A 14,772-nucleotide genomic window follows, 5' to 3' on the forward strand; every position below is an offset into this window, starting at 1 on the left:
CTCTGATTAGAAAAAGATTTAGATATTGAAACTTTCTGATATAAAGTGAACTCAGTTGAAATATATAATTAATTTACTGTTTCAGTTTTATAAGATAATAAAGACAGTTTCAATCACTTATACATCAATACTGCAGTCAGTCTGATAAGTATATAACAGTTTATTTATTCATCTTAAGAAGCAGTTAAATCACTCAAAAAGAAATTCAGTCTGAGATAATATTATAGCACAGACTATTATTACTGTAAGAGATAAACTGATATATTATTACAGTAAAACTGAACAATCTTTTACAGAGTACTATACTATAGTAACTCTACTAGATCTCTCTTATCAAGTTAATATCTACACTTCTCAAGATTGAATAGAGAAGAAATAAGACTTATATATTAAATTAATCTAAGACTACTATAATATCAACTATCAGAGATTTAAATAAACAGATGTTCAAGATATAAAAATAGTGAAATATAATTCTTTAGTAAGTAACAATCTTCAATAACACTTCATATTATATAGAACTATAATACTAACTTTGAAATAAAACTTATATACATTAATTATAACTGAAAATTAGATAAAACTATATACTTATAAAACTGAATTTAATTACTATCTTCAAGATAATCTGATAAATTTATATATCAAATTAATTCTAGAGTTATAAAAAATTATTAAGAGTATATATTCAACTGTTGTACTGATAATATATAATATTCTGACAATTTTCTTAACAGAGATAAGAATGAAGTGAAAGTTCAACTCAAGCTGAGATATTTATCACTATTACTGAGAACAATTATAAGAAGAAATAATCAAGAAACTTATAATTATAAAATATGAAATTATCAGATAGTTTAATATCTCTAATCACAGTATATCAGAGAAGTGTAGTTTTTATAAGAAAGTAAAGAATAAACTTGTATAAGAATATATTTAGTTATTTCATAAGTATTATTATTAATTATTATTAAATTCTGATTATATAAGCAATCACTGAATAAACTGAATAAGACTGATTTTAATCTTTAGTCTTAGTCTCATTCTGATTTTAAAAGAATAATTATCTTTCATAGTTTATTCTGAGAAATTACTCTCATTTCACTATTCTTGAATTAAATCTGGTCATTATTCACATCATTTTTCTCAGAAATGATTCATTTTCAGATTTTTTTGAGGCTTGATTCTGATGAAACTCACGTCAAGAAATGTATGAGATCAGATTAAATGAGATCAAATGTGAAATTCATAGTCTCAGCAGCCAGTCTAATTCTCTCATACAAGATGATATATGAGACTTTGAATTCTCGCGACAGAGACATGATTTTTAATTTTGAATTACTTTTGTACATGTCAACAGCTCTTTACAACTGCTTCTCAGTGTAATTAGAAGATTTTGACATGATTATAATTAATAATAATTATTTGAAGATGAAGAATGAAGATATTGAAAATATTTTCTTTACAGTGTGATTTTTCATACACTGTGACACACTTAGACTGACCGTGTGACCGTGTCTGAGACCAGGACTAGATTTTTTGATAGTTTTATTACCAATTTGACTGATCTCATTACACAGTTTTAACATTATATAGTGATCTCATACTGTCTCAGTGAGACTTACTGTCTACTCTTATCACATTTTTCAAATGAGATCATGATTTCTACTTCTCAATTTAAATTATTTTTATTGCTTTAAATGACTTTAAATCTCATTTGAGTGTTATCAAAAAGTGTTACTTTTTAAAAAATTAAAAATAGTCTAAAAAAAACCTTAAAATGTCTAAAAATAGTAACTTTATGCTAAGAATGAGACTAAATGAGATCAAATGAAATCACTTTCTCATTTTTTTCAAGTCATGGTTTCATTTTAAGATCTGATATATAGTCACTTTACATGTTTTTTTGATAGTCAGTCCCAGCGGGATTCACGCCAAGAAATGTATGAGACCAGATCAAATGGGATCAAATGTGAAATTCATGGTCCCAGCGGCCAGTCTAGACACACTCACTACAGAGAGTGAGTAAGCATGGCACAGTTAGTCTTCAAGTTTCAAGACTAATAACTCAATTAGTCGAAGCTCTCTCTGTTGAGAGTTCCGCGGTTGGTCGGCTCTTCTACCAGCAGTGCGCTGATGGTGATCGAGCTCTTTTACCTCAGTAGTCTACAGGTTAGAGTCTGAATGACATATTTTTCTTTTTAGAACATTGTATTAACATTTTTAACACAGATAGTTCATCTTTTTTAAAAAGACTCTCACTCTTTATTAGAGATATTTCATTTTCCCTGAATCTGCTAGTCAGCAGATTTATATACTTTATATTCTTGAGAACATGTGTTCTTCATTGTAAAGAATATCACTTTTTTTTTTTTTTATACCTAGAAGAAGCAGAGTTATCTTGATATAAGTGATATATCTGTTACTTCAAAGTTCAGCTCAAGGCTCAGAATCACACACTTCACTAGACAACTTATTGATAGAATGATCACTTATTATAAGAATACACTGCAGACAATCTTATGAATCTCATGCAGATAATACTATAGAATTAAATAACTGTGACTGAAATCACTTAACATCTCACTATATCTGTCTCTGTATAAAGAGACACTATGAGAAAGGAGTTGCAGAAATACCAGAAGAAAGTCAAATATATACTAGACATCAAATCAGTGATTATATTTGATGACTCTAATTATAAAGTCTGATGTGTTGATATATTAACTGATACAGAAGTTATTGATGAAACTGACATTCTATTAAGAACTTAACAAGAATTCTCTTTTACACATTATATTAACTTCAAGAAGTGAAGAATCTGTTTCAAGTCTCTATATAGATGTATGCTATTGAGTCTTATTGAAAATGTTTAAATCACTATTAAAATCTTGAAAGCTGATAATACTGCAGCTCTGTGAGATAAGATTAATGTTGAATATATAATATCACTGATTGAAGAATAAGTTAATATCTTCAAGAAATTGATAAAATTATAAGTTAAGAATAATGATTATCTTACTTTTCAGAGATATTTCTGCTATCTTATTACTCATTATAAGAAGCTCTGTCAAAGTACTGAGAATGTATACTATGATCTTTTTCTCAACAATCTACAAGATTATCAAAGACTGTTTATTAAGATATATTTGAATAAGTTTTTCTTCACTGATCAGAGACTCATTATTAATATTAATATTAATAATTTGATAAAGCAACTGATCAATCATACATTTAAGAAGATCATCACTGAGTGAAAAAAGCAGTCTCAGACTGATTCTGTGACTGTAAAAAAGAATAAGAATAAAGATAAGAATAAAAGCATATCTGTATGAAAGTGCACTCACTGCAGAAGATATGAATATACTGTTAATAGATATTTCATCTTACACTCTAATAAAAAGAAAAAGAAGATGAACAAGAAGAATAATGATAAGAAGAAAGAGAAGAAGAATGATTTAATAAGTTCTTAATCAGCAGTGAATACAGTAATTATAAAGATTGAGTTTTATTTCTCTTTCACAGTCACTAGAAAATCATTCTCTAGATCTTGATATCTAGACATATATACAAGTCTGAATATAATGAGTGAGCTTTATTCTTTTTCAAATATTAAATCTTTTAATGATAATATCTCTGTTAATTCTGCAACTGAAGAAACTGAGTTTGTCAAGAAAATTGAAACTGTCATCTTAAAGATTGAGAGTGATGATGTTAACTTACAGAATATTTACTATATTTCTAATATTACAGTTAACCTGCTCTCATTTACAAAGCTTGAAGATCAGAGATTCTGATTTATATTATCTTTCACTATTCTCTCATTTTTCATTTGTAGAGCTCTGAACAGTGTTATTTTTTATACAGTTCAGATCACTCAGAACAACATATATAAGATTAATAAGTAGAAGTTCAATGAGAATTTCAATTATTTGAACAAGACAGTCAAGTATATCACAATATCTTATGAGTATAATTTTGACTGAAAAGTTGATCTTTCTGTGACTGCTGTCACTACTGTTAATAACATCAATTCTGTAAATGTGAGAACACAGATATCAAAGATATCAAAGACTCTTTTAAATTGATATTACAATCTCAGTCACATTCACACTGATACTATAATTGCTATAGTCAAGAATTCTCATACTGAAGTCACAATTAAAGATTCTAAGACTAAGTTCTTTTATAAGAAATGTGTCAGAGCAGATATGATACAAGATTATTTAAAAACACTGATATTTAGATCTATTCAACTCATTGAGAAGGTTCATATTAATCTTGTAGATGATAAATATACATTGAAAGATCTCTCTGATCATCTCTTAGAGTTCTGTCAGAGAATTAAATACTGAATACTTATCATCTATGATGTGACTCACTATTATTGAATATATTTTTTAAAGTTCAAGAATGAGACTGTTCAATACTTCGAGTTATAACTCAGATTTATAAGTAATCTCAGATATACAGTCTCTGCTTTTCTACACATCAATATTGATAATGTTTTTCAATTCATATATATACACACAGTTATGAATTCATATAATATTAAATGAAAATTAACAGTATTATATTTATTATATCAGAATGATGTTTCTGAATGTGAGATCTGCACTATTATGAAACAGATTAGAGCTGCTCTTTTAAAAGATAATCTCTCTAAGAAGTTCTGAGCAGATGTTCTAGAGACAGTAATTATAATAATTAATAATACTCTTATATCTACAGTTCTTTACAACTTGAAATTTTGACTCTCTACTGCAGAGACTTCTATGATTTCAAGTTTATATAAGATTTCTTAATATACACTTACAAATACCTCACTGAATGTGAGGCATTTTCACTGATTAAGTGCAGAGGTTTTTATTCACTTGCATGAATCTCAGAAGCCTGCAGATAAGCTTTCTTCATATGTCAATTTCTATTATATTATTAAATTCAGTGATATATTGATATATTGTTTATAACATTCTGAATCTGATAAGATTATTATCAGTAGTGATGTGAGATTTCTAATCACTAAAAAATCAGTTATTACATCTGTAAAACTCATTAATTATGTTATTGAATCAGAACCTGATATATATCTGATTAATGATAAAGATGCTTCTGACATTGATAATTCAAATTCTATATAATTGCAGCCTGTGAAATTACTGACTACATTTACTTCAAGTTTTATTACAGATAATCTTCTGAAGTTCTACAAGAATATTACATCACAGTTAGAGAGAATAGAAGATTATTAAAAAAAATTTATATAATATGAGATTACTGATCTGAAGAGATGCAATATATGAAGTTTAATCTCTAGATCTGATATTCTGAGAAATGAACTAATTACTTCAGACTGTTAAGTATTTCTTAAGAAAGATAGATCTGTGAACTTAAATATCAATTCTGATAATATTCTTAGAAAATCATATTGAATAATTTGTAATAACTAACTTAAGAAGAGTTCTAGAGAAGAGATCTACACTTCTGTCATCACTGATACTATTAATTATATTCTTTTTACAATAGCAGTACTATATAGTTGAACACTCTGTTAAGTGAATATAGTAATAATATATCTGTATATACATCTCACTAAGAAGGTCTATATAAGATAATTCACTGAATTTAAGACAGATTCACTGAAAACACTTATCTACATAGTTAAGAGTAGTCTATACAGTCTGAATTCTGTAGTGAAGATTTGATATAATCACTTAATAGCTCTGTTAAGTAATCTTGAATTTACAGTCAGTATCTATGATTCAGTACTTTGATATCATACATTCAGATATCATCTCTATATAACAATCTACATTGATAATCTTAACATTATATTCAAAGTTTCTGAGAATGCTGATTAACTAGTGAGTATACTTAGTGAGAAATTGAAAGTCAAGAATTTATATCAGTTAATTAAGTTTTAAGTATAAAGATCAATTATTTAGATAAGAGAATTGATTTAATACATTATTAATATATTAAATATCTTATTAAAGATTTCTATCTTGATAATACAGCTGTTATCAGAACATTAATAAAGAATGAATTCTGTATTAATAATTTCTCTATATCTGAGAAAGAGACTGATTTCATAATTCAGTAATATTAGTATAATGTAAGTTGCTTGTGATATCTTGTAGTTAAAACATGTTCTAATATCACTTACACTGTCTCACTACTCACTCAACAGAACATTGATTTAACATCTCAATATTGAAAGACTCTATTATATATTATATATTATTTAAAAGAAATTATGAATCTGAGCATTTTCTATGAATGCAGTCTGTATGAGAGATTTATTTCTATTAATCTTTTCATTCTTTCTGATTTCTCTGATAATTTCTATCTACTCTTCAGCTACTCAGATTTCAATTGAGCTGATCTCTTGAATAATAATAGAAAATCAATATTCAGCTACATTTTTAAGCTTGTAAATAACCTGATTTTATAATATTCAGTAAAGTAATCTTGTATATCTCTAAGTTTTAATAAGACTGAATATATAACTCTTAGTAAGATGATTCATGAAGTAATATGAATTTGAAATCTTATGATTGAGCTTGACTTCATCACTATATCTCTGATACAGATTCTCACTGATAATAAGAATGTTATAGATCTTATAAAGATAACAGTTATTACAGCTCAAAGTAAGCATATTAATATATATTTTCATTTTTCATATTAACAGTTGAATCAAAGAGTCATTGATTTAGAATATATTCTCACTGCTTAGATAATAATAAATGAACTTACTAAATCTCTAAACACTGTGATATTTGTATAATTCATGATTTTACTAGGTCTTACAGGTGTAAAAGTTGAGAATGTTTAATTTTACATTTGTATTTAGTTTTAACAGACTATCTTGATGATTTGAGTGTTTTTATATGTAATTCTTGTTAGACTGGCTGCTGAAACTATAAATTTCATGTTTAATTTCATTTGATCTGATCTCATACATTTCTTGATATGAATTCTGCTGAGACTGGCTATTAAAAAAACATGCAAAGTAACTATATATCAGATTTTAAAATGAGATTATGACTTGAAAAAAATGAGAAAGTGATCTCATTTAATCTCATTTAGTTTCATTCTTGACATAAAGTTACTATTTTTAGACATTTTAAGGTTTTTTTTAGACTATTTTTAATTTTTTTAAAAGTAACACTTTTTGATAACACTTAAATAAGATTTAAAGTCATTTAAAGTAATAAAAATAATTTAAATTGAGAAGTAAAAATCATGATCTCATTTGAAAAATGTGATAAGAGTAGACAGTAAGTCTCACTGAAACAGTATGAGACTACTATCTAATGTTAAAACCATGTAATGGGATCAGTCGAATTGGTAATGAGACTATCAAAAAATCTGGTCCTGGTCTCAGACACGGTCACACGGTCAGTCTAATTCTTGTTATCTTGAGGGGGGGTGTTGGCCGTTACGGCTGTTGCGGTTAGCGATCCCACTAGATCACGTGACCCACCACTATATTATGTTCTTGTAGATAGATCTATCAATACAACCTTCAACTATCCTACACTCTCAACAATAGCTTCCTTCACGAAATTGCTACATAATCCAGTCTCCTAAACCGTAACCGTTTTCTTTTCCATCAGAGGATCGCCTAATATATTAAATTCGTAGCTATGACTACTACCAGATCGCGCCGCTATGCTTGTGATCGGTGTCGGGCCCACAAACTTCGCTGTAACCGCGACCTAATGGCTACGACCAACAGCCCCTGTCTACGCTGTAGGAAAGCTAAAGCCGACTGCTCCATAGCTTCGGTTGTTCGTGTTGGTTCTTCTGTAGATATGTTTCCAGCTGAAATGGATGTAGTCAATTCTACCCAAAACGGAGGTAAAAATCATCTAGATATGCGCAGTACTTCTTGTCCTCCCGTCGGCTAATTATATATACAGGTAATGGCGACGGACTACATGACCCTTCAAACCACAGCTCAACTACCGTGCAACAAATATGGAGACATGCCGCTCCTGATGTTTCGGATGCTATCCATGACTCGCAGCCCACATCTGTCTTTTGGCCGAATCTAAATCAATCAACCTTTTTGCAAGGACAAGAAATTTTTGAAGAATCCATGGACACTACTGCGCTGCTTCTGCCCGCTGTGCCTCTTAGCCTTCAAGAAGCTGGACCAACATACAGCAGTGATTTCAGCACTAACGATTTGGGTGCCCTCCAATCAACCATTTTTGCTTTTCATCCTGCCCATGATATCATAATCGACCAAACACAGAACAATTCCAAAAATAACATTCCCCTGCGCTCACTCAGCGGCCAAGAGGATCTCTTTCCAGTGATTTCAGATCCAAACTCCCTAGTAAGCGATATTTCCGGGACACCGCCCTCTAACATACCAACCGCTGAATCTGGTGATGGGGAGAATCTGTCCCCGATAGGGCTTAAAGATGCCTGCATTCAAAAACTATCCGATCTAAACGCTACCCTCATGAAAGACTTCCACCGAGCAGAAATTTTGAAGCATTCATGCACTTACCTCTTTGATTCACCTGACAAAGTCATGCCTGAATACCTCCATGCCACGCTAGAAAAGTCGGTGATTGAGGAAGACAGTGTTGGAAACATGCTTCGTGGATCTGAGCAATTTCTTGAAATCATTCGGCTTTGCAAACGAACCGCAGCACTTTCGCTAGAGTTGCCGCCAGAGGCATATCCAGAAAGTAAAGCCGCTCACGAGAACGGGCTTAAGGATCCGGCTATAGAACCAGAGATTAGCCCCGAGGAACGTATAGCAAGAAGATGGGAAGTCCTACGAGCGGGGTTTCATAGGTCAAAGGCACCACCTGCAAGTCTGCTAGCAACCTCCTCTTCCTCAAGCAGTTTGTTGACCCCTCCTGCGCTGAAACTAGACGCCCCTACCACCCTTACCATTCTGTCTTGTTACACCACCCTTCTTAGAACTTACAAAACTTTGTTCTCAATCCTTAGCGATTTTTTTGATTCTTCCTGTGCGTTTGCGGAAATTCTCAAGTTACCTCCGCTCGTCAGTGCGTTGCAGATTAACGGATTCATGATTGGCGACAATGGCTGCCTATATATCAAAATTTTACTGGAAACTAGTAGACACTTGCTGAACTCCATTCAAAAGGCTTTGGATGAAGTACTTGGAGATAAATTGGCTCAATCTTTACTGGAAACGCTGTTGAAGCAAGATGGAGTAGCCTTGTTGGAAGACAATGAGGCTGGTATGAAACCAGTTCGCGAATTGTTTTCTATCATCGAGAAGAAACTGCGATAGAACATACAAGCAACTAAATAGACCTTTTCCCCCTTTATGACACATCAAACTTATAATAACCTTCATCCAGAAAGGTGTGCTAATTATTGCTACTAACATCTAGAAAGGGGAGCTTGGGAATCTAGGTCACAACCCGCTCCTCTTAACATGTCAAACACCGCCTTTCATAAATCTCAGGAAGCTACCTGTTGGCTATCATTCTGTATGCAAATCTACAAATAAAATGACTGCATTTGTCATAATAAAGTGATTACACTCTGAAAACATACATGGAATTTTCAAACCTGTCCAACGCATTGTTGTGCATAAATATCCTAGTTTCCTTCTTATTTCCAAAGAAAGACTTTTGTTCCCAACGCCCGCCACCCTCAGCCCTTGAGGATCAAATCGACCTCAGGGTTTTGCCTTCGCAGCAAGTTAAGAATTTCCTTCCAGCACTGGGTTCCTAACTTTTTTCCCTCATCCGAGACAACAAGTGCAGCCGGCCTACTTAAATGTTAGGAAATTTCATGCTTTCTTGAGAAACAACAAATATATGCGATCCACATATATGCGATCCACTCACTTGGCAATTCTATCATGAGTCCAGAACCCACCATGCCCTTCAGGCCCAAGTAAGGTCCCACTAACAAGAGTCCGACTACCTTCTTCTGTTGTCCTACCCAATATAGACCTAGAAAAGGTGTCTATACCATGTAACACGAAGCCCCAATTGTCGGTCAGATTTGACTTACACATACTGGGGCAACATGCGCTCACGATCACTTGCTCGACGGGTACTTCGGCTGCAATGTGAGTAGTTACCCACATGGCAAGTAATTTGGAGATGCTGTATTGGCTGCCGATACCGAAGTGTTTTGGGTCGTTTATCTTCTGAAGAATGCTTGAAGGATCGCGGACGTTCTTCACATTTGCATCCCCTTGGGCGCAACTAGCAACGATCTCAAGATGTGCCGCCCTACCGGTGGATAAACCTGTTTCACGCAGTTTAGGGAGGAGAAGGATCCCCAAGTAAGCCGTCGATATGGCGTTGACTTGGATCGACATTTCCCAGCCCTCCGTGCTCAGCTCGTAGGATCGTTGGAAAACGCCGGCATTCAGGACAGCGGCATGTACAACGGTAAATCTTCTATTAACCTGCTGAAAGAATTTTTCAATAGATTGATACCTGGACATATCCAGCTCGATTAATTGTATGACGCCCGCGCTGCAACCTGTCCTGGCTTCGATCTTCGCCTTGGCCTGCTCCCCTTTTGGCAACGAACGGACACCGAGGATAAGGTTTGATGCACCTAAGGCTGCAAATTTTATCGCGGCTTCGAATCCAAGACCCACATTCGCCCCGGTAATAAGGACGGTTTTACCAGCAAAGGATGTTTTGGGATCGGCTGGTGGGTTCCTTGCCGCCCACCAATAATTGCTCAAGGTCGGTTTGACTGGCACCGAAGTGAAGGCATCGGCCATGATTCGGGGATTAAAAGAAAAGAATGAAAAATCAAGAATTATCGTTAATGATGCCGACAAACGGAGGTAGTAGTACGGTTCCGGAAGTTTATACCAATCCCGCTCAACAAGTGTATCACCTCCTTGTCATTCCAGTTCAGGTATGTAGAGACTGCAGTGTAATATATCAACTTGATGCTCTAAGGAATGCTATATATACTGTTAAGCAACGCATTTCAACACATATCCTTATCCGATATGCCGAACCTGGCACCGAACTTTTCTTTCGGAATTCCGAAGAGATACATGAACATGTCCGAATCATTTTCGGGGATGCTTCCAGAAATGTCGGGGAAATCTTTGTATGGCAGCGTACTCCGCTTCTTCCTAGCACACAGAGGTCTGTCCCTAGCCAAAGGAGGTTGAGAGGTCCACTGGTGGCCGATTCGTTCCTCTCCTGAGGTAGGGCTTCCTGGCCACGTGATATAAATATCCAGCATCCCGACTCAAAGTTCCATATTGAGAGATGTAAATATACCCCTTCGTTCCGAATCAATAAAACCTGGACGATATGAGGTACTATTGAAACGGCATGCAATAATCCTGAAAGATGATTGGGAAGTTTCCTTCTCAACTTTATCAATTCAGCCATTATTCCGCGAGAGGATACTATTGGTGGTTATTTCCTGAAGCGGGCAACCATCGAGTCGTCTCTAAAATAAACGAGCCAAAGCAACATATCAACATATTTCGACCTTGATGAATCGCGAGCAATCTGAAATTAGATAACTACCAAATTACGTACGCTTTACTTTGACATGCAACTACATGGAACCTCGCGGAGCGGTGTTTTCTTGTTTCTTCATAACCAAAACCAGCGCCTCTTACATGCTTCAATATTTTTATGAGCTATGGTACGGAGTAGTCTACTCTGTACCGTTTTGCAGGAAAAGCTCTCGTAATGATGGCAAAAACCTCGCAACAATACAACAAACCTAGAAACTCTTGCGCCTTGAGGCGACCAGAAACGCCCCTGTTGCAGGTTCGCTGAGCGTCTGAGCGTTCCAATCCTCAATCCAGCAGATATCTGTCAGTCAAGAAAGTCCGACCAATCATGCGGGGTCCAAGAATTGTCAACAAAAAAAAAAAAAAAAAAAAAAAAAAAAAAAAGCTCCACTATCCTGCTCCTCTCCCCAAGTTACCTCCTCTTCTGAACTAATACCACTCGGGCGGCACAGTGTGTTTCTCCACTCCAGCCGTCTCTTAGTCTTGCTTTAGTTACTCTTCCCCCTGGTTTACGTTCATTCTTTTTCTTGCAAATAATGGGTCCGAGCAAGTCGTCTTTTTCGATGCAAGCCCTGCGCAGCGCCGCTAACAGGGTCTTTCCCCGCCCCCTTTTCCTTGGTCAGTGGCACGATTGACAAGGCCTGTATCTGCGGACGAATCCAATGGCCCTCTTATTCCCCCACACCACCCCAAGTTCGCTGCATTGATGCTAGGCTATGCTTAAATCCTGCGCTCGGCCCATCACACGTGGCGTGAGCATGAGCCCTGGCCCCTTGGATTCCCCTGTTTCCGGGAATGTTCGCGACAAATCACCCGACGCACGGTGTCACTTCCACGAACCCCGTAGTTGCGCCACCGACTCTCATGGCCTGGATTGAGGAGAGGAGTTAGTTGGATTGCCACCGACGAGTCCGTGAAGCTGCATGGGTTGAGAGATGGGGATATCGAGGCCGAACCGCCCCTAATCATAATCTAAACTCCTTCGTCGCGTGAGAAAAACGGAACCAAATTTCGAGGCACTCAGCCCCTCAATTTGATTCGCACCCGCATCGCATCAAGCGGAGAGACGACCCCGAATTCCAACCTTTGGAAGTTCTGATCGCATTCAACGATCTGGCGAAACCAGGAGCCAGCCGCCGAATAAATCCGAATCTGCGGGCAAACACGCCACGACAAAATGGTTTGGAGATGTGATGTGGTCTGAGTTAATCTTAACTATTTTAGTGAGCAAAGGGGGGATCCGACGCGGCCCGAGCCCCCTCCCACAGCGATCTAGTGGCGTCTTGCGTACGTTGGCTGGTCTTTTCTTTCTCCATTGGTGGTAAAAAAAGAAGAGCGAGGGGTTTGTATATGAATACTGACCACACAACCTTATTTTGGGTACTGTGTAATGTTATTACCCCATGTGACCGGATGGATATTCCTGGGGAAAGCCTGGTCTAATTTAGCTTTGACGCTTAACTACAACTTTCACACACGCTGGTAGAATCCATTTTTGAAAAGAAAGGAAACATGGCTTAAAGAACAGGGATTGACCCCATCCTGGGTGTGAGTGAGTGAGTACGCCGAAGCATCGGGCTCCTCCTTCACAGCTCGCCTCCTTTGGAAGATCATATGTTGACTTATTTCTGTAATTATGAACATTGCCACTTACGTAGTGTAGACGTCCCACTATTGAGTATAGTAGAGGGATGTAATTCAGCCTTGTACTCTGTACCGATGCATCATCAGGCCCTGAACTGCTGCGCGCTATCGAGCAACTTGAGTTAATGCACGGAGTACGTACAGTCAGTACCAGCTACCTCGCTTCTAGGAGATAAGACAGGGAAATGACTTCACTCACTTGCCATCTCTTTTCGCTCAGCCATTTCGGAGATGCAGGAAGAGGCTGCGCTCATCATGCAACCTATTATTAATAATTGGCATGTATTTTGCTGTTCGTACGCTAAACTTTTGCAGGGGTTGGAGCAAAAAACGTGGCCTGGATAGGGTCAGCAGCAGCCTTCCATCAAATCCTCTCGTATTTGAAGGTTTCGTTTTAGGCTGGGTGGGATCATACTGCTGTGTCCTACGAATTAATAATAATATTTAATAATAATGTCCAGTCTCACACATGGTTACAAAAAAAGAAAAGAAACCAAGCACTAATCTAATCCAATAAATTGCATGGTATAGTTTTTACACAACATTGACAGCATGTAAGAGTATTATTTTTTATTTTTTTTATTTTCCTTTTCCTTTTTCATCCTGTGCAACCGGGTGATATTGTCATTAATTTCGAGCCCAGAGAAATCCCAAACAGAAGAAAATGGCTGGCTGACCCCAGGCGCTAGAAGTATTCCAGAATGCGAGGAGACATATCATATCCACATCTCGTGGTTCCATGGAGTTATCCTTGTCGATAATATTAATAGTGAGAGAGAACAATCCCAAATATGAGCTGAGCTGAGCTGGTCGGCGATCGGCGACTTTTGTAGAGTAGACATCAAAAATATCTCTTAAACTGGCGCAAGACCGGCCACCGGATTGAGTTAAACGCATGGAACATTTCTCGAACCATCGCGGAGGCCAAGGAAAATAGGAGTGATGTACGCAGTACTCCGTATGGATGGATGGAATAATTCAAGGAATCAGGCAACTGTGGGAGGGTTGCAGAGCAGATCCATGCAGTGAGGCTGATGTTGTTGATCCTCGATTTCTCGCTTTCTCGCTCTCTCGCTGAATTTGTTACCTCACCCTCCATACAGTAACTATTCCTTACGCGCCCTGCAATTAATGATGCATCCACACAGTAAATAATAATAATAAAGCCCTTCACCTATCGGGAAACCTAGGGGGTTGTACAGTAAATAGCCCATCATAAGACGCACAGTTACAGCGGAGTTCATCTGTAGTGTTTGACAGGGCCTAGCAAACAGACAACATCAACTAAGATAATATCAGATATTAACTACGGAGTAACTTATTTACTTCACAAAATTAAATATGTGTGACGCAAAACAACCCCGGCGCAAGCAAGCAAGCTACCAGAACTGAACAAGCCCTGAAGCTCATCTTGCCCAGCACTCACTGCCCGCGCTAATCACGTATAATCCCCTGATTCAGTGGGCCTTGCTTGGTTCCTACTGGTGATGGCTTCTTTTTCTTTTTCTTTTTCTTCAGATTCTCCGTTGTCCCGTTGTCGGCGTCAAGGGATCTACGTCCCTCCCGGAATAATCTAGCACTAACGCCGCTCAGCAGTTGGTCATGCCCAT

General features: G+C 36.3%; 2 protein-coding genes across 2 annotated transcripts; one reads left to right on the forward strand and one right to left on the reverse strand.

The window, feature by feature from the left end:
• The first annotated feature begins 7,539 nt into the window (after nucleotides 1-7,539).
• On the forward strand, nucleotides 7,540-13,614 carry BDCG_07424 (uncharacterized protein). The gene is made up of 2 exons (XM_045423215.1): nucleotides 7,540-7,866; nucleotides 7,929-13,614. The coding sequence occupies exons 1-2, from the start codon at nucleotides 7,653-7,655 to the stop codon at nucleotides 9,287-9,289; spliced, it is 1,575 nt and encodes a 524-aa protein (XP_045278656.1). The 5' UTR covers nucleotides 7,540-7,652; the 3' UTR covers nucleotides 9,290-13,614.
• On the reverse strand, nucleotides 9,169-11,871 carry BDCG_07425 (short-chain dehydrogenase/reductase). Its single transcript, XM_045423216.1, has 2 exons — nucleotides 9,855-11,871; nucleotides 9,169-9,775 (listed from the first exon to the last, which is right to left on the reverse strand). The coding sequence occupies exons 1-2, from the start codon at nucleotides 10,751-10,753 to the stop codon at nucleotides 9,658-9,660; spliced, it is 1,017 nt and encodes a 338-aa protein (XP_045278657.1). The 5' UTR covers nucleotides 10,754-11,871; the 3' UTR covers nucleotides 9,169-9,657.
• Nucleotides 13,615-14,772: the final 1,158 nt, after the last annotated feature.

This window comes from Blastomyces dermatitidis, assembly GCF_000003525.1.
Source record: "Blastomyces dermatitidis ER-3 genomic scaffold supercont1.8, whole genome shotgun sequence".
In the NCBI taxonomy this organism is placed as follows: Eukaryota; Fungi; Ascomycota; class Eurotiomycetes; order Onygenales; family Ajellomycetaceae; genus Blastomyces; species Blastomyces dermatitidis.

What these genes read in the sequence shown, in the direction of transcription:
- BDCG_07424 (XM_045423215.1), top strand. Translation starts at nt 7,653, where the DNA reads ATGACTACTACCAGATCGCGCCGCTATGCTTGTGATCGGTGTCGGGCC. An exon ending in CAATTCTACCCAAAACGGAG is followed by an intron (nt 7,867 to 7,928) that starts GTAAAAATCATC and finishes TTATATATACAG; the next exon opens with GTAATGGCGACGGACTACAT.
- BDCG_07425 (XM_045423216.1), bottom strand. Translation starts at nt 10,753, where the DNA reads ATGGCCGATGCCTTCACTTCGGTGCCAGTCAAACCGACCTTGAGCAAT. An exon ending in ACTCATGATAGAATTGCCAA is followed by an intron (nt 9,776 to 9,854) that starts GTGAGTGGATCG and finishes ACATTTAAGTAG; the next exon opens with GCCGGCTGCACTTGTTGTCT.